The sequence below is a fragment of the Panthera pardus genome, unplaced genomic scaffold (assembly GCF_024362965.1).
Source record: "Panthera pardus isolate Hobbes unplaced genomic scaffold, ASM2436296v1 HiC_scaffold_8, whole genome shotgun sequence".
NCBI classification, from domain to species: Eukaryota; Metazoa; Chordata; class Mammalia; order Carnivora; family Felidae; genus Panthera; species Panthera pardus.
Window position 1 is genome coordinate 80,478,469 of NW_026527013.1, and position 27,383 is coordinate 80,505,851.

General features: G+C 37.5%; 1 protein-coding gene across 3 annotated transcripts in view; it reads left to right on the plus strand.

Annotated features, from left to right (window-relative positions):
- RELN (reelin) overlaps positions 1-27,383 on the plus strand; it is a 525,148-nt gene that overhangs the window by 61,701 nt on the left and 436,064 nt on the right. For all 3 annotated transcript variants that reach the window (XM_019451245.2, XM_019451247.2, XM_053898155.1), the window contains exon 2: positions 14,856-14,966. In XM_019451245.2, coding sequence (XP_019306790.2) covers positions 14,856-14,966 — 111 coding nt within the window. The remainder of the gene's footprint in view (positions 1-14,855; positions 14,967-27,383) is intronic.

The following is a 27,383-nucleotide window of genomic DNA, read 5'->3' on the forward strand; positions in this document are numbered from 1 at the left end:
TGTCACCACAGGCTTGACATTGCTCTTCAGTGTGCTCCCCAAATCCACTGCAACCTTGGCTGCTCATCCTCATTCTGGATTTGTTTCTGTCCTCATCAGTGACAGAAAATTTGCTGGCACACATGAGGTCTCCTAAGAACAGGTGTCCCATTATATCCTCATCTTGTTAAACATCATTTGCACTAGGAGGAAACTGCAGTATAATAAAAGGCAAAGTGGCTTTTTACTGTAGTGGAATTCTTAATGTAGTTTCAACTCAGTTCAATTATAATTTTTAGTCCCATGGATGGCCTTCATTGGAAATTCTATTTCCCATGGGGTATCAATCTGGAACATTTCATATCACTGTAATTGGTCTATCTCAGATCATCTACACAAAATTTACCTGGGATGAATGCTGTTAAACATGCTATTCCTGATCTTTATCCCAGTCCTACAGAATCACAATCCCCAGGGGAGCGGAGGGGGAAGGAGGAGACCTAGGGATCTGAATTTTAATAATCTCAGGTGACTGAAAGCTCTAGTTGAAAAAGTAAATAATCTTTGGGAGAAATTAGTTTGGCTAATAGTTCTACCAAATATTATTTGATTTAAAGTACTAATTTTAGGGGTACCTAGGTGGTTCAGTTGGTTAAGCATCTGGCTCTTGATTTTGGCTGAGGTCATGATGTCACAGTCATGGGACAGAGCCCCACATCAGGCTCCACTCTGGGTGTAGAGTCTGCTTGGGGTTCTCTCTCTCTCTCCCCCCTCCACCTTGAGCTTACATTTGCTCTGTCTCTCTTTCTCAAAAATAAAAAAATGACAATAATAAAGTAATAATTTTATTTATTATGATTAGCACTTGTAGAGTATGAGTCCATCTGTGTTGAATAAATACTGTAACTGGTATTTTATGTTCTATTTGGAATTCTTTTTTTAATATATATATAATACATATATTATATATATTATATATTATACATATATATATATCGTACATATTATATATATATTATATATATATATTACCATTTATTCATTTTTGAGAGACAAAGAGAACACGAATGGGGGAGGGGCAGAGAGAGAGAGGGAGGCACAGAATCCGAAGCAGTCTCCAGGCTCTGAGCTGTCAGCACAGAGCCTGATGCAGGGCTCAAACCCATGAACTGAGATCATGACCTGAGCCGAAGTTAGATGCTTAACTGACTGAGCACCCAGGAGCCCCATGGAATTCTTAAATAGGCATTTCTGTATAGAGATACTTGCAAACAAAATGTTCAAGTTTATAAACATGTATCTGTATGCAAGTTTGCCTTTCATCCAACTCTAGTTTTCTATGGTAAGTCTTCAACTTTAGAATTTAGATGAATTTTCTAAAAAATAAAAAACCAACAAATCAAAAATAAGGATGTGCTAAGGCTAGATTAAAATTTACTTAGAAATCCTGTACTAGAAAATAAGGAATAGCACAGGTGCAAAGCATCACCAGTCCTTTGCAAACTCCTTTCATTTAAAAAATTGTTACCTAATCAGTTAGACTTTTCCTATAATTCTAAGCCTCAAGACATTTCCTGATAAATATTCATATCTGCAGTTTTTCTTTATCTGTGTCCTTGGAAGTTGTATTGAAAATGCAAATTTATACTAAACTACAAGATATTTTGTTATTTTAAGAAGGATTTTTAGACTCATCATACTAAATGCCATGTTGTAAAATATAAAGTTATAACATTTTCTATTTTACATATGGGAAAAATAAATGTAATTACAATTTGATGTTATACAAATTAGCAGTGCACTCACTTCTTTTTAATAATTTATCAAATAACTATCAGATGCCATCTATCAATGTAAATGTCATTTAAGTTATATTCTTATTCATTTATTCTTATCTAAAGATTGTGGAAGAGCATTTAGGTGTAGCTTATTAGAAGAGCAATTAGCTGTGCCAGTACCTGAAAATTTCTGTCACATCATTTATTAAACACTATTTTGTGAATTTCAGTGTTAGCCATTTTGGATTTTATGAATTAGATTTTGGAATCTGGGACAAAGATCCTTCTGAAAGGGGACAGGAATAATTATTCAAATGTTATTTTTGTAAACATGCAGATGATTCACGTCATATCACAAGTATCAAGTAGTAGCACTTTCTATTTGCTTTAGTGAATGAATGAGTTGAGCAAGATACACACACTATCATTAGATCTGACCATAAAGTGAGAATTTTATATTTGTCTTCTATTAGTTAATTATAAAATTTTATAGTTTAATCGTAAGTATGCCATATGTACAATTTACTCAGTATGTATTTAAATGAAGTCTTTGATTTTAGCATAGTTGCTTATAATTAGTTAAGTGTATTTAAATGAACATACAGAGATGCCAAATGAGAATACTATGGAAAAAGGCTTTTAAAAAAATTGTAATATTTTACAGTTACATTCAGTATAACTATGTCTATCAGGATTTCTACCAATTATTAATAAGGTTGATTTACTCAGTTTACAGACACAGAAGATATATAATATATATGTAATAGGTATAATATATATCTTTATTATAATACATATAATAATATATAACATAGAAATACATGACATACACATGAGTACCAGCAGTGTCACCCTTGGACATGTTCTTGAACAGTTATGCAGTTGTTGCAAATGTGAAAATATTTTGAAAGTTTGTAATGATATATTATCAAACCAAACAAAGTTACAAACAAAGCATATATTTCTGTTTTGAACAACTATTAGGAGTCATCCTGAGGTTTGTTACATGAGTTCAAATTTTCCTTGGTTACCTGCAGTCAAAAATCACGTTTTGTAGGAAATGAGGGGCACTTCATGTTAAAAAGAAAAAAAATTCAAGGGGGTAATAAAAACAAAACTATTATAGGCCTTTTTGATGGTGTAAAGTCTTTAAACACCTGATTATATTGAAAAAAAAAGACATGTGTTTTTTCTGTAGGCATCTGTGTATTTTATTGTAACATGTTTACCTGTATATGTGCTTTTGAGAACCTACTAGGTGTGTTTTTCTCATTCTAGAAGAGCTTAATTAACATCCTTGTGTCAAAGAAAAAATTCTTAGGATTCCTTTGAGAAGGTTAGGAGTAATAAATCTCCTAAAATGCTTTCTTTTAAGGCTAATCTCTGCTTAAATTGCAAAAAGTTGTGATGTTATAGACAAGGTAGTATTTTCTTTAAAAAAGAAAGAACAAAGGGATAAAAATTGCTGAAAACCTGAACACCACATTCATTCACAATACTTTAATAATTTATCAAGTGCAGGGCCAACAATATGAAATTTTCATGTATGAGTATCATCCAGCCTCATATGAAGGTAACATGAAAAATAAGGTCAGAGATAAGGCACAACTACCAGTAACTCTTGGCTACAGTTCTCTAAATTACAATAAAGTGTAATTTATAAAGAAAAAGAAATGTTTTTGATTCTAGGAACTAAACAATTTTATCATTATTTGTAGGAATTTTTCAAAAATTCAGTATTATGAAAGTCAAAAGGGGATGATCAAAACGTCATTACTGTAACTCCAATTGGTACTAGAGGTAGAGTGGAACCTTGTAAAATTATATTTTTCTTTATATTTAAGATGACTAGTTAAGGAATTTATGTTTAGCATAAGTTGGACAATCTCAAGGAGGTTTCAAAAACGTTCAGGATCTCATCTCAGGTGCTAATTCTGAGATTAAGTCTCCAAGGCTCAGGACAGGATTTCACCTGAATAAGATATATAAGATTTTACCCCAAAGGCTAGTGCATTCAGAAATGCTGAGTGTGTGCATGTGTGCATCTGTGTGTGCATGTGTGTATGTGCCAGAGAAAGAGAGAGAGAGACAGACAGACAGACAGACAGACAGACCTAGGGAATAAAGAAGAGAAAGGCAGTATGGAGGGATGGAGAAACAGAAGATTTACTCTACATTCACCAAACACTGTCATTTAACCTTACTTCCAAGGGGCTTGGTTTTAAAATGATAAATTCACAAACACATTTGCCTGCACCCATTTTACCTCCTAAGATGAATTTAAAGGAGGGGAAAACCTCAGTTGCTCTTCTTTTTTAACTGTTTCTGCCAGAAAAGAAGACTTCAGGACTATGTATGGCTCATCTAAATCTCTGAATAAATGTATCATAACAGGCTTCCACAGAGTTGCTGGATCCCTCTCCCAGCCAGGAAAGACCAGTTTTACAGACCCTAGAAAATGCTTTAGTATATCATTAAATTTTGCATATAATCAGTCTCCTGTAGCTGTCACAATTCCCAGATCAGGCACTGGTTTTTCTCTCCTTTCAGGTGGACACAAAGGTGGGAGAGTGTTTGCCAGGCCATTCTCCCCCTGCTTTCAGAGGTGGGCTGATCCAGGGCTCTTTGACCTTATTATTTTGATCATCAGCCTTCTCCTCCATCACACTGCATTTAGTCCTCCCTGGAGGCCATTCTTTCTGCCTCCTTTGTCCCCCAAGGAACAGTACAAATCCATATAAAATGAAAAAGGGGAGTAATAATACCAATAATAAAGGGCTGTGATAATGACCAGTGCAGCAAACATCACGTTAAAGTGCACTCTGCAGAGCCGCCTGCCAGGTGTGCTCCCAGGAAACCATACCCATGTCCCTGGGACTTGCCTTCCAAGAGGAAAGCAAGCCCCTGCCATCCTCTCAGGACCTCCCGGAGATGGAGTCCAATCCATCCAGCTTGAGGAATATGGCTTCCCTTTCTTAGAGCCACCTTTCACATGCCACTTAAGGCACAGTGTTTTGGGTAGTTGTTACAATAAATAGGGCAAGTGTGACTTCTCTCTGCCCTTCACAAAAGGCTGACCGAAGTCCATTTGTTTCTGGTCTGATTTTTTAAGATCTTTGGATTTAGTTCACTACTGTTCATTCGTGTCTTTCCCTCACAGAATCTTGACCTCCAGTCATTTCTTTTAAATATTTACTGGGATAAAATTTTTTTCTCAGCTGTTGTTGGTTTGGGGGTTGTTATTTTTAAAATGCCTGGCTGAATATTTGAAAGGTACATAAAATCATGTCATAATGGAATTGATGTATGTAATGAGAAGTAGTTCAGGGATCGTGTTCTTATAGAGGTTTTGAATTAAATTATAATGTATTTTTAGATGGTCTCTATTTGGTACCCGGAGCTAAGGGCACTTTAACTAAAGAAGAACCAGTAGTTGAACACTGTATGTTGATGAAATTTTGGAGCAAATAAACTCAGTTTATTTCATTTTTAGAGTAATACGTTTGTTCTGCAGGCTATTTAATCTGTTCTGTATTCAAAAGGCAAACAAGGCAATTTTTTAAAATATTCACAATATTAGTTCTGCTGGTGTTTTTCATTTTCAAAATGTATAAAGATAAGAAATAGAAACTCTGTACTCGGTGCACTATCACTAATACTTAATTTCAACATTTTTGCAATTTGCTGTCTTATGTTTGTCATCTTGAAAAAGATGGTAACATCATTTCATATATTATATAATATGTTTCTTTTCTGCACGTATTAAAGGTCTTTTATATAAAGTAGTAATGGAATATGCTGTAAGTGATCAAAATTTAATGACCCATAGAGCATTTGTAGGCCAGAAGCTTTAGGATGAAATGCAATAGCATTAAATGTCGAAATTTATTTTCTTCCAGACTTTCATCTTACAGTGATTTTCTGCAAGAATGGTATTAGGGTCTTGTTGGGAACAGTTAATAGAAGCTCTAATAGATAATAACTGACTCTGTAATTAGTCATTTCAAGACAGAGTTACTCTCTGAGCCACTGATAAGAATTGAATTGTGTCGCTACATCATGTTTTCATTTTGCTGTCACAGCCCAGCAATCCATATTCATAGACTCCTGGAGCTGAGCTCATTGCCAATTTAACACAGATGTGGGAGCGATATGTATAACCTCCTCAGCCCTTTGATCCCTTCTTATTTCTTATTTGAGGAAATTGCAGAGTAACTTCAGAGTGAGGATAAGGCATAAGGTGTCTTAGTGACAAAATTATTGGAAGATTAATTTGGTATGTACATAAAATATGTGTGTGTATGCGTATTCACACACGAAGTACATGTGTGCAAAAGAAAGAAACCCTATTATGGCTAAATGTAAAACCCAGCCAAATTTCCCCAAACATATCTGATTTTTGAGTATTGTAATAAAATGCTGCATTGGTTTTGAGTTTTTGTGTCCTTTCAGGAGAAACCTTCACTCTTCATATACGTCTGTTAATAACACTGGCTCTTTCTTCTCTGTAGAAAAGACGTTAGATACCACAATTTTAATAACATCAACTATGCTATATTCTCCGTTATGTTTTCTTTTTTTTTATATTATTTTACGTCATAACAAGTGTTTTTGTAGGGTTGAACTCAGTAAATGTTGATTGAGTTCCTCCTCCGAGCTGAGCTCCACGGAAGGTGGAGAGTAATCAGGTGCTCACAGTCTCTGAGAGCCACGGGGTCACTGAGAGGGGAGAGGTGGCTTCCCCAGGATATCAGAAGAGACTTCATGAGAGAGATGGCATTTGGGACTGTGTCTGAAGAATGGGGAAGATTTTAACCAAAAGAAACAGGGAAAGTCATTCTAGGTGAGGACTCCCCATAAAGAAAGGCCAGGAGACGGGAAAGTAATGAACATGTTGTAGTTTAACTGGATCAAGGGGTGTTTTCAGCTGAAATAGGGAAATTCGACTGGATAGAAAGGTTATGGCCAAACCTGAAGGTCTTTGAAACCACACTGAAGACAGGATTTTAATCTATGAATGTTACAAAGCCAAACATGTTTGTTGAACAAGGGAATGATGTGTCTTATCAGACACATTTGCTTTCTGATTATCGGTAATCATATACATGCTTTATTTCTCCTCTAAAATGCACTGGGAAGTTCAGAATTCTACTTGCAATCCATAATATTGATGTTGTTTTTTTCCTCGATTATTAAAGTAGCTAGTTCTCTGTACATCTTAATGCAAAAATAGAAAAGTTGACTGTAAGGAAATAAAGTCTCCTGGGGAGAGATTTTATAAATTTATCATAAAAATTTGCAAAACCATGAAAAGAAGTAGATAATATGGCAGACTGACATGTTTAAGTAAGTGCTTACCTATTTAAAAGTCATTAAATTATTGTTTGATGATTTTATATAAACCTTTGGTGTGTAAAATGGATCACTGGTGGGTCCTGTCTCATGGTGGCATTATGTTTTAATTTTTTTTTTAATTTTTTTTTAACGTTATTTATTTATTTTTGAGACAGAGAGAGACAGAGCATGAACGGGGGAGGGGCAGAGAGAGAGCGAGACACAGAATTGGAAGCAGGCTCCAGGCTCTGAGCCATCAGCCCAGAGCCTGACGCGGGGCTCGAACTCACGGACCGCGAGATCGTGACCTGAGCTGAAGTCGGACACTCAACCGACTGAGCCACCCAGGCGCCCCATGTTTTAATTTTTATAAACTAACTAGAATTGATAGGATGTCAGATAGAGTTTATAAACATTTTACTAATAAGGACCTAGTTCTAAATATCTTTTTTTGCTTTCCTAGTTAATAAAATCCAAATTATAGTTCTAATAGTTCTTGACTCATAGAAGGTTTATATATATAAAGTATACACACACACATATATAGCAATATACACATATTTTCATATATATTGTTTAGTTCTTAAAGTCTGAATGTATTATGTACTTTTTAGTTCGTTTTATTGTTCCAGTTAGTTTGCTCATCTTAAGTACATTTGTAATAAGTGTATTTATAATAAACTTCTTCCTTTCCCTCAACTTTTTAATATGATTTTTTTCTGAAACAAATTAAAAAAATTTTTTTTAATGTTTTATTTATTTTTGAGAGAGACAGAGCACGAGCGGGGAAGGGGCAGAGAGAAGGAGACACAGAATCCAAAGCAGCCTGTGGGGTCTGAGCTGTCATCACAGAGCCTGATGTGGGGCTCAAACCCACGAGCTGTGAGACCATGACCTGAGCTGAAGTCAGGCGCTCAACCAACCGAGCCACCCAGGCACCCCTGAAACAAAATTTAATAGACTAGCACAGCGCACACCTGTATATCTACCACCTAGGTTCAGTAATTTTTCATATTATAAATATAAAGTGAATTTATATTTGCTAAATATTTGTTTCCTATCTTACTATTAGTTAAAGCATATGGCTCATAATCTTGGAAAGAGAGTGAAGGATTTTTTTATTAACTGGGCTAGTTAGATATCAGTTAGATATTGGTAGTCGTAAGAGTTGTTTATCTTAAAGGTAGTTCAAATCTAAAAACTTTGTGCAATTCTCCCCTATCCTAGTGTGACCAAATTTATATATTTTAACTAAAAATTCTACTTATGCAAAAGTAGCTTCATAAAATATTTTTATAGGAAACATTTTTAGGGGCACCTGGGTGTCTCAGTCAGGTCATCTCATGATCTCACGGTTAATGAGTTGGAGCCCCATGTCATGTCTGTCTCTGTGTTGACAGTATTGAGCCTGCTTGGTATTCTGTCTTTCCCTCTCTCTGCCTCTTCCCCGCTTGAACTCTCTCTCTCTTTCTCTCTCTCTCTCTCTCTCTCTCTCAAAATAAATAAATTTAAAAATAAATAAAATGTTAGAGGAAACATTAAAATTTTTTTAAGTTTATTTACTTTGAGAAAGAGAGAGTGAGCAGGGGAGGGGCAGAGAGAAAGGGAGAGAGAGAATCCCAAGCAGGCTCTGCTCTGTTAGCTCAAAGCCTGATGTGGGGCTTGAACAACTCACAAACCGTTAGATCATGACCTGAGCTAAAACCAAGTGTCAGACGCTTAACCAACTGAGCCACCCAGGCGCCCCTGGAGGAAACATTTTTAAATGACAGTAGCTTTGCAACATTTTAAATTATGCAGTTTGGGACAAAACATTCTGAATCAGAGTGTTAGAAACTTACAAAAATATGACAGCTGTAAATTTTCCTTCTAGTTCATAAACATATCAACATAATTTTACATTCAGAAATGTGTTTCAGTTTTTTCTATTGTGAGCCGTATTTGTACTGTGTACTGTGTTTACTATAGTAAACTTAAAAAAAAATTACCATGGGGTACGTGGGTGGCTCAGTTGGTTAAACGTCCAACTTCAGCTCAGGTCATGATCTCACAGCTCGTGAGTTCCAGCCCTGCGTCAGGCTCTGTGCTGACAGCTCAGAGCCTGGAGCCTGCTTCAGATTCTGTGCCTCCCTCTCTCTCTGCCTCTCCCCCCGCTCATGCTCTCTCTCTCTCTCTCTCTCTCTCTCTCTCTCTCTCAAAAATAAATAAACATTAAAAAGATTTTATCATAGATCACTCTTCTGCTTTCAGAAAGATTATTTCAGTTGCCTAGATGGCAGCAGTTTGTGGACATAACTGATGAGCTAAGACTTGAGAAGGTCAGATAGTGCTTGAAGGGTGAGTCCCAGTGGAATTAGAGAAATGAAATCAAATCTGGGCACTAGGACAGGTAAGAACTAGTGCACATTGTTGGTCAGATAAAGCTTGATAGGAAGGAATCAGAAAGATACCAGAGGGTAAGGTGAGGAAGAGGCCCCAGATGAAAACAAACTGTCAGTGACTGATGATGCGAGATTACCCAGGTAAGGACAGCTGGCCAGAGCAGCCTTGATGCCTGGAACAATTATTTGTTTCTGTAAGGTTTTCGTTTGTTTGTTTGGGAAACTCTGACAGACTCACCAGAGGCTGCAAGTAGAGATAAGTGGAAGCATTTGATGAAAAGGAAAGGGAAGGACAGAGAGATGTGTATTCCTGCCAAAGTTTCCAAGTTGGAGTGCCTTGGTATAAAGTTTTCAGCATCTCGCTCAGATTGTTCATATGTTTACTGATGGTGCTCTAATCGGTAAAAACATGCAGGCTGCAGACATCCTGAAGTTTCCTGCAAGCTATCGGAGAATCCAAACTGTGTCACATTTTGTTTTAAATGCAGAAATTGGGCCCATTGTCTTCTTGAGTAAAAGGGAACCTAGTGATCAGAACTGTGTCTTATAGGCTGTATGAGTCTGGGCAACATTTCCTTTTTTCTTAAAAAAAGAGACTGATTACCAGTTTACATATGGATCGTGCATTACACATGTTTAAAGAAGGAATGCTTGTCCAGACAGTAGCAGCTTTCCAAATGCAAATATCATTTTTTTCCCTTCAAAATAACTTTAAACTCCCAACTCTAGCAAATAGAGAAATAGATCAGTTAGTTTAAAAAAAAAATTTTAACATTTATTTATTTTTGAGACAGAGACAGAGCATGATGGGGGAGGGCCAGAGAGAGAGGGAGACACAGAATCTGAAACAGGCTCCAGGCTCCGAGCTGTCAGCACAGAGCCCGACGTGGGGCTCGAACTCACAAGCTGGGAGATCATGACCTGAGCCGAAGTCGGATGTCTAACCGACTGAGCCACCCAGGCGCCCCTATATTCATTCAGTTAGTTTTTAATAGGGAGCTTTTTCTTTAGATGATTTGTGTAAACATGTAGCCTGTCAGAATGTATGTGTACTTAAGTTGATCTGCCTTTTTTAAAAAAACAAATGTCTTCGATTTGTCTGTTGGTCCCTGCATTGATCATTTTGCACTCTGGAAGATATTTTCAATATATAAATAGTCAAATTTTCTTTTTTTTCCCATGTGACTTTTCCAAGTGGGATTCATTTGACATATAAAGTCTAGGATTCACAACATACTTTTCCTTTGGGAATAAGTTGGAGATTAGACAACTTTGCACCACTTTTGTATGAATGAGTTATTCATTAATACATATAATATTATTATCACATATAATAAATATTCCAATAAATATGACACCTAAAAGTGTCAGAAATTATTCCAGATGCTTGAGATGTACTACTGAACAAAACACTTAAGGTATCTGCCCTGATGGAATTCACATTCTGCAGGATAAGACCTACAATAAACATAATAAACAAAGACAATTGTGAGTCAGTGTATCAGTAGAATGTGCCAGAAGGTGATAAGTACCTGATACTCTGAAGGAAGAGAATCCTAGGCAGAGGAAGGCAGTGGTACAAAGGCTTGACATGTCTGAGCAACAACGAGGAGGCTGGTGTACCTGGAATGGGGTAAGCTAGGAGGAAAGCAGAAGGAGGTGAGGACAGAGAAGGAATAGGGGCAGGTCACATAGGATTTTGTAGGCCGCTGTGAAGACTTTGACATTGAGTTAGCTAGAAAGTTGTAAGCAGAGGAATGACATGAATCCAGTGTATGATGGACTAATGTAGAGGATGGGAGATGGTGATTCCAAAGTTGGCTCAGCAGGAAGGATGGTGCTGCCATCAACTGAGTTCATGAAGGCTATAGGAGAAGCAGGTTTGAGGGATGGGGTGGGCATTCAGTTTTGGTTAAGTTGAGGTTGAAACCTCTCTTGAACATCCAAGTGGGGATGTTGAGCAGCAAGTGTATATATACCTGGAGTATATATGAAGAGGTATGTAGAGATCTGGACAGGAGATAGAAATTTGGGAGTGGTCAGTTTATGGATGGTATTTAAAGCCAAGAGACTCTAAGAGTAAAAAGTGTTTTTCTCAGTAATTCCACTTTGATTTCTAAGATGCTCTGTGTTTAGAAATGATAGGTCCATCTAGCCATGAGGTTACCGAGTAATAGGTATTCATGTCACTACTACTAGGAATAGAACCAAGCAGAGAGAAAAGCTTGCCTCATCTGACATAGCAAATTATTATTGGTAATTAAATATCAATCCTTTCATTCCTGGGATGTTTTCACTAGACCTTGCTGTGTCAGCACCAGGAATCTATGTAAAGAAGAGAATTGATCTGAAGCAGGTATTATGGTGTGTGGAGGAGTTAAGATCAGAATTTGCATCATCCTCTAGGGCTGGGGAGGCACTTGGTGGCAGATGAGAGCTGAGACCTGGCAAGGGATTAGCAGCCTACGTGGACATCTAAGGGGCACAGCAGACCTTGGTTGTGCTCAGTGCCCAAATGTGTCACAGGCCGTGCAGGCAGCTTCCTAAGTGCACATGTCTAATATATTGAATCATCACTAGATACGTGTAGGCTATCAACAAGTTGAATTTATCAATTGTCATAATAGACATAGCAGGGCTTTTGTTTTGCTGGGGGGTATGTAGTTTGAGACCAGAACTGAGTAGCTGGGGGTAGTAGAGGAAAGACCCAAGAGCTGTCACACATGGTTCTCTTCTTTTTCAGCCCTTTCTCCAAGTGTTTAGCCTCTATTTTAAATTAAAACTCAGCAGAATATCTTTTAGAAGAGAGGGCAAATTAATAATAAGCTGGGGATGCCACTTATCTTGGGTCCACTGAGCTCACAGCTGAGACTTAGTATGGACCGTGGTTGGAAATGAAATAATGCATGGAGAGGTAGGTGGAGAATCGTAGCAGTCAGGAGGACTCAGATGTGGGCAGTCCAGTGGTTGGCTGTGTCCTCAGCAGATGTGAGGAGGTCTGTATGGGACTCCAGTTCTCTGGAAGGGAAGAACAAGGCAGGGCTTCAGGATGTGAAAGAGGACAGGAAAATGGAGCTAACTTTTACTGGTGAGTTACTGTGTGCATGGTTGTTTGTTAAAGAGATAGGTACACTGATAGATTGAAGATACATTTCTTTTCATTCTTATAGTGCATTGGGTAGTATTATTCCTTTTGTAAATGAGGCATCCGAGGCTCATTGCAAGGTCACACACTGATCAGAGGTAAAGAGAGAGAGAGAGAGACGTGAGATTCGAATTCGAGGTGGCCTCACTCCCTAACCCATAAAACTCTTAGGTTTTTTAGAATCTTAGAAGTAAGAACCAGAGTAGAAGCATAAAGGAATGAACAGGAGTCCACAGGGGCTGTATTTGTGCATTAACATGATTGCTGCTGTCTTACTGAACAAAAGGGGAATGGATTGAGAGGAAGTGGATAGAAGCAGGATCCCACAGGTCCACAGTGAGATACTGCAGTTTGGGTCTGATTTGCTGGGAAGGACAGCCTGGGACACTGCATTGAGTCCATTGGTCAGCATAGTCAATTTAACAGCAAGCAACTTAATTCTAAACCCTACTGGATAAGGGTGCAGAAGCAGTTTAAGCACTTTTTTACCTTAGTCAAGATAACTCACTGAACCAAAAGTAGAGGCACTGGTAGAATCAACTATGGGAATCTGGAATAGGCAAAACAGGAGGCTGATGATTGAGGTGTGATTCTATAAATGAGGAAATTGAGATTCCAAGAGAGGAAGTGGTTTTGTTCAAGAACAGGTGGTAACAGATGAGTACCCAGCACCCAAATCCCATCCCTTACCTAGCCTAGGGCTCCATCCATTATACCATAGAGGTCACCTCCTGGCCCTCCTTGGCCCTCTTCCCCCCCAAAACAGTGATATTGAGTCCTGCAGCTTTTACTTTTTTTCAAATACTCCTCATGCATGTGAATAATCCGGGGAATAAGTTATTAAACAAGGGTTCAGCCATGTCATTTTGCTTCTGTGGGATCTGGGGAGGGGGAGATGTACAGGATAGAGAGAAAACAAGAGAGATGCCAGGTAAACAACATCAGACATTTTTAGATGATATCAGATGGTCCTGAACAAGGTTCTTAATTGTTCTGTGCCACAAATTCCTCATGTGTATCCTGGGAATAATAACAGTACCCTTTTTATAGAAATTTTTTGATGATGAAATGAGATAATACACGTTAACTGTTTAACTCAATGCCCAGCTGAGTGGTTTACATGCCAGCAGTCAAAATATTAGCTATTATTAAAGGATGTGAAGGTGATTTACTCCAATATCCAATGCCATTTTGGGGGTAGCATGATGTCAGGCTGTTCTGTTGATCTATGCGTCTTGTTTTATGTTTATAATGTGGTTGTTTCAGACCATTCAGCTCTATTCACTGGATTTCCTGGAGTTTAATTTAAACATTCTCATCAAAGTTAATGTGATTCTGGCCATTCTCCTTACTGCCACCAACCATGATGATAGCCTTGTACTGTGCACACCAAAATAATATCACTTTTTCCTGGATGCTTCCTACAAATGGCATCATCTTAATCTTGTAAAACCAATGCAGGAGAAAATATTATGTCAAGGAGGAAATTATGATCATTTTTTAGGGTGGTAATAAGCAAGATAAAATTTTAAGAAGCCAAACCTGAGTAGCATCAGGATGCATTTAATTTGACCCTCTTCTTCCCAGGAACATCCTGATTTTCTGGTTATGAAACCATTCGGATTCCTCTTGTAGTCTTTGTTCTAAAACTTAAAATGTGCAGTGGTCTCCCTTTTTTGTTCTCAAAAGGAAAAGAGCTAACTGTCTTCATGCAAATTAGTCTGCTTTTGTTGAAAAACTTCAGGGGATTCATCTATGATATGTAGATGCACAATAAGAAAAACAGTGCATCTTACTGTTCTTTCAGCCAATCTAAGATTGTTTCCCACAGTATGGAATAGTTAAAAAAAAATGTTTAATCACAATGCCAAAACTCCAGCAATGCCTTTGACTGCCTTCAGGGGTGGTGATGGAGGTGGGGGAGACTAGCTATTCAATGTATTCTACATTATTTTCAGATGATTTTGCATATAGCTGGGGAACGTGTAAATGAATGCAGAAAGATAGAACTAATGTACTAAATTTAGGACCAGCAATTATAGACATTGGCATTCGGAGCTGCTTTTTGCTCCTCTCTAATTCCTGATACAAAGAAAATACTGACTACCAGTTGTATAAAAATGATTTTTTAATAATGAGTAAAAGTTGTTTTGACAATGTTTAACACTTCAGAAATGTTATCTCATTCTCCTGATTGTATTAATTGAGGTTTCTTTTTTTTCCCTCCCTGTATTTCAGTGACAATTTCAACAAGCACCTTCTTTGATGGCTTGCTGGTGACAGGACTATACACATCTACAAGTGTTCAGGCTTCTCAGAGCATTGGAGGTTCCAATGCTTTTGGATTTGGTAAGTGATCCCGACATAAGAAACCAATCATTGTCCATGATTAAGCAGTTATAGGTCTTATTTTTTGAAATGCCTTTTTAAAAAGTATTAGACATTTATTATTTCAGAGAAAATAATCTGAAGTGATTTTTGTGTTGTTTGCTTGTAGTTAGGTGAATTGAAATAAGTCCTGTAAATGTACAGCCGACCATAAGCTTGGTGTGACAATCATTCTGCCCCTCTCCCGTCTGCTGCAACTATTATACTTCGTCTTGGGGGCTCATGTAAATTTCTGTGTTCTGTGTTCTGTGTTCTGTCATGTAAATTTCTGTGTTGCTGGAATTGGAATCCACTCTGATGTTCATGCATTCAATAACGTGGCTTTTTAAAAAAGTTTTATTATTTATTTTTAAATAAACTCTATCCCCAATGTGGGGCTTGAACTCCCAACTCTATGATCAAGAGTTGCATGCTCTACTGACTGGGGCAGCTAGGTGCCCCTCCATAACCTGTTTTTATAAACAGTTCTTAAAATCCTGGATTAGGTGAAAAGTGTCGTGTTAAATTTGGCAAGTAAGCATTGTACAAAGATAGTAATGACTGTTGAAATGATTGAATTCTATGAGTATTCATGAAGGAGTGTATTTTAATATTTAAAATACTTAGATGGAGTCCTTGTCCTTGAGCCAGAGACCTGGCAGGTTACTTACATGAGGAGGCAGAAGGCTACATGAGCATTACTGATCCCAGAGGATTCTCAATTTGGAAATCCCTAGTTTACCCATTATACAATAAACGTGCCAAGCTGGAATTAAGTAGGCCCTTTTCAGCATCGAAAATGCAAATTTAATATATCCATTTATGTAAGACATGAAATCACTGATCTTACTCTGAAATTGGAAAATGGCACAAGACTGCCTACATTGATATGAAAAAGATAGAATTGTGTTATCAGAGGCAGCCATGTGTTCAGCGTTTTATCTTTTCTGGGGTATTTATTAAATAGATAATTTTTACCTACTTTTGATATATGAAAGGACACCTCCTCTGAGCCAAGTCTTAGCAGCAGCTCTGCCCAGGTGATTCATTGATTGATGTCAGAGCAGTGATGTGGATGCCCCATTGTCACCCTGCTGGCCTCATATGAGACTCACGGCCTCAGGGCTTAAAGGAAACTGGAAGTCACTTAATCATCATGTTAAATTATTTGACATTGAGAATTTGCCCTATTCTTAAAAGATAGATCTCCAGATGAGCTTTTACAATGTGTGGGTAACTACTTCTATGTTCTGATCCGCTAGAAAAAAATTCTTGGGTCTAAAAATTCTGCTCATTTGGCCCCATGATATGGGTACATAATATATATGTACATAAAATAAATGATACACTACCTGTTATGTTACAACAGGACTTACAACTAAGGGTGTCAGATTTAACAAATAAAAATTTACAAGACATTTGGTTAAACTTGAGTTTTAGATAAGTAATTTTTGAGTAAAAGAATACAATATTTGGGATAAGGCATTTGGGGTTCCATCTTAGCCCAATTAAATCAAAACCTCTGGGGGCAGAGTATGGGCATTGATTGTTTTTAAAGGTCCCCAGGAGATTCTGATGTTCATCCAGGGCTGAGAACTGCTGGTTCTGAGTCAGTCCAGGGTCTGGTAGCAGCAACAGAGTTCCAGGCCTTTCTTTAGACTCATTGAGTCAGATTTTCTGGGGTTGGGACCCAGTGATCACTTTCTAAGAAGCACTCCCGGTGATTTTGATACACACTAAAGTTTGAGAACCATTGATCTTACATTAATTAAATGGGAGAGACAGACATTAATTAAATGACCACATAAATATGTAATAGCAAATCTTGCTAGGGGCAAGCTTGGAAAAGTGCTGAGTACTGGGCAAGGGTATGCCAGAGAAACTAGATCCAGTCTGGAGTAAAATGGGATGTAGTTGGGAGAGGCTTTCCTGAGGAAGTCGTGTTAAGCTGAGATGTAAGCTTAACTTCCTCATCTGTGAAATGGGGTTGGTATGGCATCTGCTTCATATGATGTTGAGTAGCCCTGAAAATTGAGATTATTTATGTGAAGCCCTTAGCACAGAGGAAACACTCAGTAAAACTAGGTGTTCCAAAATTATAAATCTTGGTAACTGAAGTGGCTGCTTTCTCCACTCTAGGACGTGTATATGCTTCCTTTTGGGGGCAAAAAAACCAGTTCTCAAGAGGAATTAATCTGGGGTTTGTAGATCCAGATGATTTGAGAATAGAGGACTTGGCTGAATGAAATAACTATCACTTGCCAAGGTAGACACATAAAATCCATGTGTCCTATTGCCTCTGATTTTAGTAAAGCAAACAAAAAACTAGCAATGCAATTGTTAGGAGTTATTTGAGGCACCTGGGCTTCAAGATATTTTATTTTATTCAATTTTATTTTATTTTATTTTTTAATTTATTTAAAGGGCAGGGGTAGAGGGAGAGAGAGCACATGCGAGCGGGGAAGGGGTGCAGAGAGAGAGGGAGATAGAATCCCAAGCAGGCTGCACACTGTCAGTACAGAGTCTGATGCAGGGCTCGAACTCATGAACATTGAGATCATGACCTGAGCTGAAATCAAGAGTCAGATGCTTAACGGACTGAGCCATCTAGGCGCCCCAAGACATTTTCTATGATGACTTTGAAAGCTGTAAAAACGCAGTTTCTCTTGAATTAGAATGTTTTTGATTAGATTAAATTATGCTTCCCATTACCATTAACCCAGTATCATTAGGTTAATGGTCTGAAGAGGCTTCTAGACACAAAGCCCATGGATGGTAGTTTAACTTCCATAACCAAAGCTCAGGTCTCCCATTAGTCAATTGGCATTTTTATAGGACATGATTTTTATATGGATGGATAGATAAGTTAGATCTTTTTTAAGTTTCTAGTAATATCAAAATAATTTTATCTGGATTTATATGACAATAGCAAATTACCTTAAAAAGAAAATTTGATTATATAACTCCATATTGTTAAACAGAGTTAATCTTCATAAGCAATGTTTTGAATAGAGAGCAGGAGATAAAACGTCTGCTTAGGTAAATGGTCACTTTCAAAAGCAAAAGAACATTTTTTTTTTTTTGGTATTTAAGTTTAACACATTCTTTACAATTTAAGAAAATGAAAAAAGATTGAATTTGAGTAGAGTGCAGGTGAGAAAGGAGAGGAAACTCTTACAGAAGGTAAAATGTAAGAGTTGCTGCTTTTTGGTAGGTTAGTAGTTGCGGTAGGATCAGGCTGAAAAAAATGTGGCATTCTTTGATCTAGAACAAAAGAGTTATTGAATACATAATCTATCATTAGGCTCTGACTTGACTGATGGAATGTTAAGCAAACTTGATTTGTTTGGCAAATGCCCAACATAGTAGGATCCGTGTGTGGTATGTTTAACTAGCTGTGTTGAACAAGACAAAGTAGAACATATATGGTTGAATCTAAAAAGGTACTTCTGAAAGTTTTTTCCACTTATAGTTAATTTCAATTGTACTAATTACATGAAAGTTATAGCCGCTCTACTTTAAATATAAAATATGTGTGTGACTAGCCAAAATAAGGCTATAATTATTCTTAAGATACTGTTGTGTAAATGTAATTCCACTAACATAACTACAGCCTTTTATGCAAAACCAGAATTCTTTAAAATGCATGCCTCACTGACCAAAAATAGACAATGCCTAATAGCCAGAAATACATTAAAACAATAGCTATGCAAAAGATGACTGTATGCCAGCAATGCATGGTTTGAAATACCTCATTTTGCTTGTCAATATAAGAAAACATGCTGCCCTAGGGAAGAGTGATGTTTAATTATGGGTATCTCTTTGTGCATCCCAGAACAAAAATGCTTCCTCTTGTCTTTGGCATTGAATTCCAGCTCAATCATGTAAATCTTCAAGGCTCTTTGTGGCCGCTCAATGAAGGGCTATTTGAATATCCTTTCATACAAAATTATTCCTTTTCCAGAGGCTGAAATGCTTTTTACTCAATATTTAGTATTCTGGCTTTAAAGCGTTTCACTCAATTTTTGATATTCTGGCTCTAAAACCGGAGAACTGGGTTTGCAGGTCTGCTGGCCCCAGTTCAAATTGTTAGATGTTGCATAAATTCAACTTTTGTGCTACATCATTTTTCTCAGCTAATACGTGAGCCATTTTAACAGTTTTTCATGTAAACTGTGTAATTTTCTATGTGTTCCTTTTTCTATAAGGAAATGAGCCATTCTAGATACAATTCTAGATATAATCACTGTTAAGTTACAAAATTCTTAAAATGGCAAGATTTGATGAAATCCAAGTTTGGGCAGAAAATATGGTGAACAGATCCATGATTTTTTCTTTTTGATTTTTGCTCTTAAGCATTCAATCTTGTCATGCTTTTAATAGAGATTAAGCAACTTACAAAAAAATTTAATATTTTCAATATTATTTTTAAACATGGTGTCAGAATTTTTTAACTTAATGATTTGATTTTTTCTAACTGTGATTTGACACTCTAACTTTAGATGAATAGGGATATATTTACAAAACAAATTATTTAAATGTTTTAAGAAAGATTTACAATTTTTGTAAACCTTATGTTGGTCACTAGTTAACAAAAATGGGTACTTTACCAGTAGATTTTGATTGTATGTTAATGTTTCATTGTCATGATGCATGTTTTTGTTACTACTTTGCTTTATTGTCATTAAAAATAAAAATATAGACTTTAAGCTAATTTTTGGTTATCTTTCACATTAAAACTAAGTAGAACCTTTTACAACTTTACTAATTGTCACCAGGACTCCTACATCCCTGGACATCAGCTACAGTTCAGTCTTAGGTGTCCTGTCCTTGTGACTTTGAGACACATACATGTTATGAATACTACATACACATATTTAGGTCTTGATATTTGTAAAGAAGGGACAACCACTAGCAACTTCATTACATAGGGTCCTGTCTAGTAATGCTATTTATTTGCTAGCCTAAATTAAGCTAAATTATTCCTCATTCTTCTTAAGTTTATTTTGTCTGTCTCTTTACGAAGAAATGCTTTTGTAACATGCTTGAGGAATTTTAAACATATGTAGGGATTTCAAAGGCATGACCTTTTATTAGACATGGTAAATGATCTATAATTAACAAGAAGACTTTAGGTTAATTAAACAAATTGCTCTAGTCAATGGTACCAGGAGCATAGCTGACAAGAGCTGAAGTTGTCATTAATTTTTCTTATTTACTGGGTATTAACCTAAGTTTGGTCTTAATTCATTAATTTGGTCTCAATTCCACTTGCATATGCCAGCATTACCTTCATTAAGAAATAGCATAATATAGGGGCACCTGGGTGGCTCAGACAGTTAAGTTTCACCTTCGGCTCAGGTCATGATCTCAGGGTTTGGGAATTGGAGCCCGGTGACAGGATCTCTGCTATCAGCACAGAGCCTGCTTCAGGTCCTCTGTCCCCGTCTCTCTCCCCCTCCTCCCCTCACCTCTTTCTCAAAAATAAACATTAAAAAAAAAAGAAATAGTATAATGTAGTTTGTATTTGACATATGACAATAATCAGGGATTATTTCCCAATAACTAAAAAGAATCACTTACTAGAATAGTGAACATGATGAATATAAAGCTGTTAAATTAGTCACTCGGCAAATTGCTAAAGTAAATGTTGAGGGGCATGAGATTTGGGCCAAGTGGAGGAGTTAGTGGAGAAAGGCAGCTCAGTGCAGGGGTTCATCACATGACCTCCAAAGCTAGGCTGCTCAGGTTGTATGTCCCCCTGGCACAGCTTCTAACTTGGGCCACATTGTTTCTTTCCCTAAGCCTCCGTGTCTGCATTTGTAAAATGGTAACAAAAGTGTCTAGTTCACAAAATTGTTGGGTAGATGAAGTGAATTATCTATTCAAGTGCCTAGTATGTGTGCTTAAAAAATAGGTATTATTTAAAACCTCAGAAAGAAGTGAGAATTCTTTCTTTAAAATAGCAAACAGAATGAGAAGATAATTCCAGTGGCAGAATATTTGGAAGAGAAAGGCTGACTTTAGTTTGGATGGCAAACAATGCACCCAGTTTCTTACCCATAGAATTTAAAGCTGACACGGACCTTTGGTAGAGCCTGGCTCAGCCCTGGCCCCAATGTTTAGGTAAGGAATCAAGGCTTAGGAAGAGCGAGTAGTGGCTATTACATGAGATAGTGTAAGTGTGACGCGTAAAACCAGTTGTTCTGACATCATATCCAGGTCTCAGATACTTTTTTTTTGAAATATAATTCACATACCATAAACGTTACCATTTTAAGGTATACATTTCAGTGATTTCCAATATGTTCACAAGGTTGAACAACCAACGCCACTATGTAATTTTAGAATATTTCATTACCTCTGGAAAAAACTCCATCCCCGTTTAGTGGTCACTCACTATTCCTTCCCCCACACTGTCCCTGACAACCATTAATCTGCTTTCTGTCTCTATGCATTTGCCTATTATTTCATGTAAATAGAATCATAGAGTATATGGTCTTTTGTTTCTGGCTTCTTTTACTCAGAATCGTGTTTTCAACATTCATCCATGTTGTAGCAGGTATCGGGGACTTCATTTCTTTTTATGGTTATGTAATATTCCATTGTATGGCTACACCGCATTTTGCTTGGTGGTTGGAATTTTGTCAGTTCCCCGATTCCTAAAAGGAGTTAGGGTGGTGCAAATTGGGAAAGGAAAAGTTTAAGGAGCATGTGAAGCGATTATAACAACCAGTGTCCTTCGGTACTTAACAGCATCTCTGATCTCTGAAGATCAGATTGTTTAGTCTGTTCTCTGGCTTAGACCTGAAAATGATTAAATCTAAGAATCACGAGGAATTACTCCTCTGCCCTCCTTCCTGCCTTTCAAGAGAATAGGCCAGTGTGGCATGATTTTGGCCCCACAAAGGGTTAAGCCACAAGTGAGATACACAAGCCAAGCTGAGTCGATCGAATTTATCAGTACAGGAATTTGGAATCAAGACTCATCAATCCCAGTCCAACTCTTCATGAGCTAGATCAAGGCACGTGTAAACATTTGGGAACTCTGGGCACCCATCGTCCACAATGGTTCAGGGGAATATTGTGCAGGCAGAGGAGAAGGAGATACAGACAGAATGCTGCCTGATGTGCTGGAGCTTTCTAGGCTCTTATTTTAGGCTTTCTTCCCATCAGGCTCAGATATTCTTGGGTTCTAAGAAACATTATTAAAAATAGCTAACATTTATCAAACACCTGCTATGTGCCAGGTGTGTTGCAGGTGTTAACTTTTTTGATCCTAACAAAAAGCCTACTAATTATTCTCATTTTGTAGATAAAGAACCTGAGGCACAGAAAAACGTAGGTAACTTGCCCAAGGTCGTGCATAGGGAGTTGCAAAGCCATAAGTTGCAAAACTCAGCTTTGGGGCACCTGGGTGGCTCAGTTGGTTGAGCGTCTGACTTTGGCTCAGGTCATGATCTCCTGGTTTACAGGTTCGAGCCCGGCATCAGGCTCTGTGCTGACAGCTCAGAGCCTGGGGCCTGCTTTGGATTCTGTGTCTCCCTCTCTCCCTCCCCCTCCTCTGCTCACACTCTGTCTCTCTCTCTCTCTCTCTCTCTCTCAATAAATAAATAAACATTGGAAAAAAAACCCAAAAAACGAAACTCAGCTTTATAGCTTCTTCTTAAGCTTCCCTTAAAGCCGAAGCCCACTTGAGCTGGTTTCTATTATAACCAAAAGAATCTTGAATAAAAGAAGGCCCTCTGTGTTGTAACCCTGCCTATAACAATCCCAACAATTCCTGCCATTTCTTTACAGTCACATACATTCTCACTGCACACACACACACACACACACACACACACGGTGCACCACTCATAAAAACCCACATTTCCAGTACATTCCCACCACACACACACACACACACACACACACGCTACACCAATCATAACCCACACACAGTTCCAAAATCCCAGCTGCTTTAAACTTCATGCCTTTGTTTATAGTGCTTATAATTCCTACTGGTTCTCTCTGCTGGGTGGACATCCTGCCATCTTTTAGGGCCTTTGTCCTGCCTCACCTCCCCTGTTTAGCCTTTGTGACCCTACTCCCTGACACTCACCTCCATGGAACTCTTTATTCTGCCCTCTGTACTTCAGTTTCTTCCCTGACCTCCACCAGAATCTCTAATAATCTGTTGAATTTACTTGTTTAAGACCTTTATACCTCTTTGAGGATAAGAGATGGTCTGGTCATCTTCACTCTCCTGGCATATAACAAGTGCTCAATAAATATTTATTGAATGAATAACCCAGTATAAATTTTGAGGATTCATAGGGTATTTTACTACCAGAGCTGACATCAGTAAATGCATGTATGTGCACAAGTGTCCTGTATGGACAAGAGAGCAGATATTACTGTCTTAAACTTCGAGGATATTTCTGAATCTGTACACGTGCATATAAACCTACACTTCTATACATATATGTAAAACTATACAAACATACATACATTTTATCATCATAGGTTCTGGGGACATTTATTATCCTGCCTACCATTTTGTCCGTTTTTTTCTCTGGAGGTGGCAGGCACTAATGCCTTTAGATAGGAGAGTGATTGATTAAGTGTCTTCTTTAGAATCAAGAGATGGAAGGAAGTTCAAGAGAGTGTCCCGTCCACGCTCATGTCGTAGGGCAGGTCAATGTCCTAATGATACATGATAGTTAAGTTCTTATTTTCTCTCTTAGGTCTTCTGTGAAGTGATGACTCTATAATTTCTTGGGAATGTATTCACTTGATTACATCAAGTGAGATGATTAAGGAAGGTTGTCTGGTATATATGTGCAACCCTTGCTTCAACTTCAGTGCTTTTCTCATAGAATTTCTTCTGTAATTACAAAAGGTAAATGTGTGTTAAAAAGCCATTAAGTAATTTGTTTTCTTTCCTTTAGGCTGAAAAAACAAAACAAAACAAAACAAAACAAAACAAAACAAAACACTCCATGTAAAGTTCATCCATGTCATAGCTCCTGAAACAGCTTGTCAGTTTTTTCTGGACATTCCAAAGATTCAACATTCAGGAATTTAGCCCTGATAAGATATGTGCCCTGAAACCCTTGTAGGTACTTTAAAGATGTATCCCTAAGAAAGAGGAGTTCTTCTAATTCCTTTCTCCTCCTTATTCCTGCTCAAATCCATGTGCTCAGAATCAAAGTAAAATGGTATGTCATAAATAAGACTGTCAGGAAAGTCACATTTTTAGAGCAGATTCTAATGAAAGTTGCCACTGTGCTATGGAAGTTAGGGTTTTTGAGATTATTTTGTTATAATTTTGTCTGTCAGTGTTGAAAGATTGTGAAGAGACTTTTCTGTCTGGCAAATGGAACCTTATTAAAGAAGATACTTGCCCCCAAAACAGCACTGAACAAACAAGGACATAGCAGTAGGTTTTTATGTGGGGTACTTTCTGACATGTCAAAGTTTTAAAAATAATTCTGGAAAATAGGTTTATGTAAATGAGGTCTTATCCCTTAGCAGATGAAGACAGAATCAGGAATATTTTGCTCTTTCTGTTTTAAATGATACTTTTAAAAACCACTTAGGAATCATGGGTCTTTACTGATAAGAGATACTGTTTTCTAGAAGAGTGACACTTTCCGTAGTATGCTACACTGTCCATTTTAACAGGAAAAAAAGATGGAAGTATATGCTTAAGGGAATAAACTTGGAATTCTGACTCTGATCTAGCAGTTAATTTTGCTTGTAATGTGGTTACTCTTGAAGTTTTCTAGTCCTCCTTTTGGGTATCTAGATAATGATAAAAGAGTTTATGTCCCATGTTCACAGTAATTGATTTATAAATACTCTTGATTCTTTCTTGGCAGTTAAATCCAAGAACAACTTAAAATAATTTTATAATGTAATTTATTCCTAGAAATAATTCTGATAATAATCTTTGAAGTATTAAAAAAAAGTGGTGAAAGTAAATTCTTGGCATCGCCTAGAAAATAGCTGTGGATGCAGCCTATGAACTTGAAAATAGATGAGATGTAGGCGTCCAATAACGGCACTTCACCAAATGCTGGTTCTGTTTCCACTCTTGTCTTCTGTTCTGTAGTTTGTATTCAACCCTCTGATGCTGAGCTTTGCATGTCGCCTAATAGATGTGTAGGCTGCTCTCTGAGGCAAGCACACAACTAAATTACTGTTTTCAGGACTCTGAATGTCTGAATGGAAAGATACTTGCTGGTGTGGGAGTTGCCATTTTGGAAAACAGAATAGCAAAGTTGTTAATATTTTGGTAAAAGTTCAGACTGAGCTTCTCTCCTGCTTTTCCTTCCACATGTTTTCATACATCAGAACCATGTTGTTGCTATTATCTAGTTAATTATGTTATTTCTGGTTCTTCTTCAGAACAGTGCCTCTCCACATGAATTCTGGTAAATTGCAAGTTAAAAGTAAAATAAATGGAGCTATCAGAGATCGTGTTCTGGGAAGACGTTTTGTTTATCCTTAACGGTTTTCTTTTTAAAATAATTAGTTATTTGCATTATGAGAAGATTCTTTTTTAACTGCACTTTTAGTCTGTGTGATCCAATACCAGTGTTAACACTAATAACAAAAAACGGAGAGAAATCTGTTACTAATAAGGAAGAACTCAGGGTTTGGCCTTCTGTTTCTACAGAATGGGACAAATGAGCAGCTCTAGAATAATTATGAGGTTGATGAAGTTTATCCTTCAGGTCCTTAGCCTGTCCCCTCCCTTTTCTCTCTTTCTTCTTGTTCCACTTTTAACAAGGAGATGATATCAGACACATCTTAGAATGAATTTTAAAGTAATTTTTTTTAACGTTTATTTATTTTTTTTGAGACAGAGAGAGACAGAGCATGAACAGGAGAGGGGCAGAGAGAGGGAGACACAGAATCTGAAACAGGCTCCAGGCTCTGAGCTGTCAGCACAGAGCCCGATGCGGGGCTCGAACTCACAGACCGCGAGATCGTGACCTGAGCCGAAGTCGGCCGCTTAACCGACTGAGCCACCCAGGCGCCCCTTAGAATGAATTTTAAAATGTTGCACTGTTAGCACCTTTTCCCACACTGCTTCTCGCGATCATTAGTGTCTTATGGTACGTTAATAGGTCTTACATGGCAAAAGTGTATTGCAGTATAAAAAAGCTTGGAATATGCTGGTTAAACAAAATTAAGTAGTACTTCTTAGAATCTTCAATATACTTTTCTTTTGAGGGGTGCCTGGGTGGTTCAGTTGGTTAAGTGTCTGACTTTGGCTCAGGTCATGATCTCATAGTTCTTGAGCTTAAGCCGTATTGGGCTCTGTGCCGACAGCTCAGAGCCTGGAGCCTGCTTCAGATTCAGTGTCTTCCTCTCTCTCTGCCCCTCCACTGCTCATTCTCTCTCTCTCTCTCTCTCTCTCTCTCTCTCTCTCTTTCTCTTTCTCTCTCTCCCTCTCCCCCTCTCCCTCTCTCAAAAATAAACATTAAAATTTTTTTTAAATATAAACTTTTCTTTTGAGATAGAGTTCACATAATATAAAACTTACCATTTCAAAGTGGACAGCCCAGTGATTCTGCAAACATCACCACCAACTAATTTGAAGACATTTCCATCACCCCAGAAAGAACCCTATACCTATTAAATTTGATCAGTTCTAAACCCTTTCTTCCCATCCCGTAGCAGCCACTAACCTACTTTCTGTCTCTGTGTATTTGCCTATTCTGGACATTTTATATAAATGAAATCATATAGTATGTGACCTTTAGGACTGGCTTCTTTTACTTGACATGTTTTCAAGGTTCATCCTTACAGAAGCATAGTGAAGAATGCAGTAATTGATTCTTATTTATGGCTGAATAACTGTCCATTGTTTGAGTATTCCATATTTCATTTATCCACTCATCTGTTGATAGATATTTGGATTGTTTCCATTTTGGCTATTACGAATGACACTCCCATGAACATTTGTGTAGAAGTTTCTTGTGTGCACATACATTTTATTTATTTATTTATTTATTTATTTATTTATTTATTTAGAGAGCATGAGCAAGGGAGGGCAGAGGGGGGGGGGAGAGAGAGAGAGAGAGAGAGAGAGAGAGAGAGAGAGAGAATCCCAAGCAGGCTCGGCCCCTGAACCAATTGAGCCACCCAGGTGCCCCGTGAGTGGGTGTTTTAAATTCTCTTGTGTGTAGACCTAGGAATGGAATTACTGGGTCATGTGGTAATTTATGTTTAATTTTTGAGGCACTGCCAAACTGTTTTCCATTTTATAGTCCCAGCAGCAATACACGAATTCCCAATTTATCTATATCCTTGACAACACTTGTTATTTTCTTCTATATTTTTAGATTAATAGTGAAGTGATATGAAGAATAGTCCATCCTGACTAAACTGATTTTTTAAACA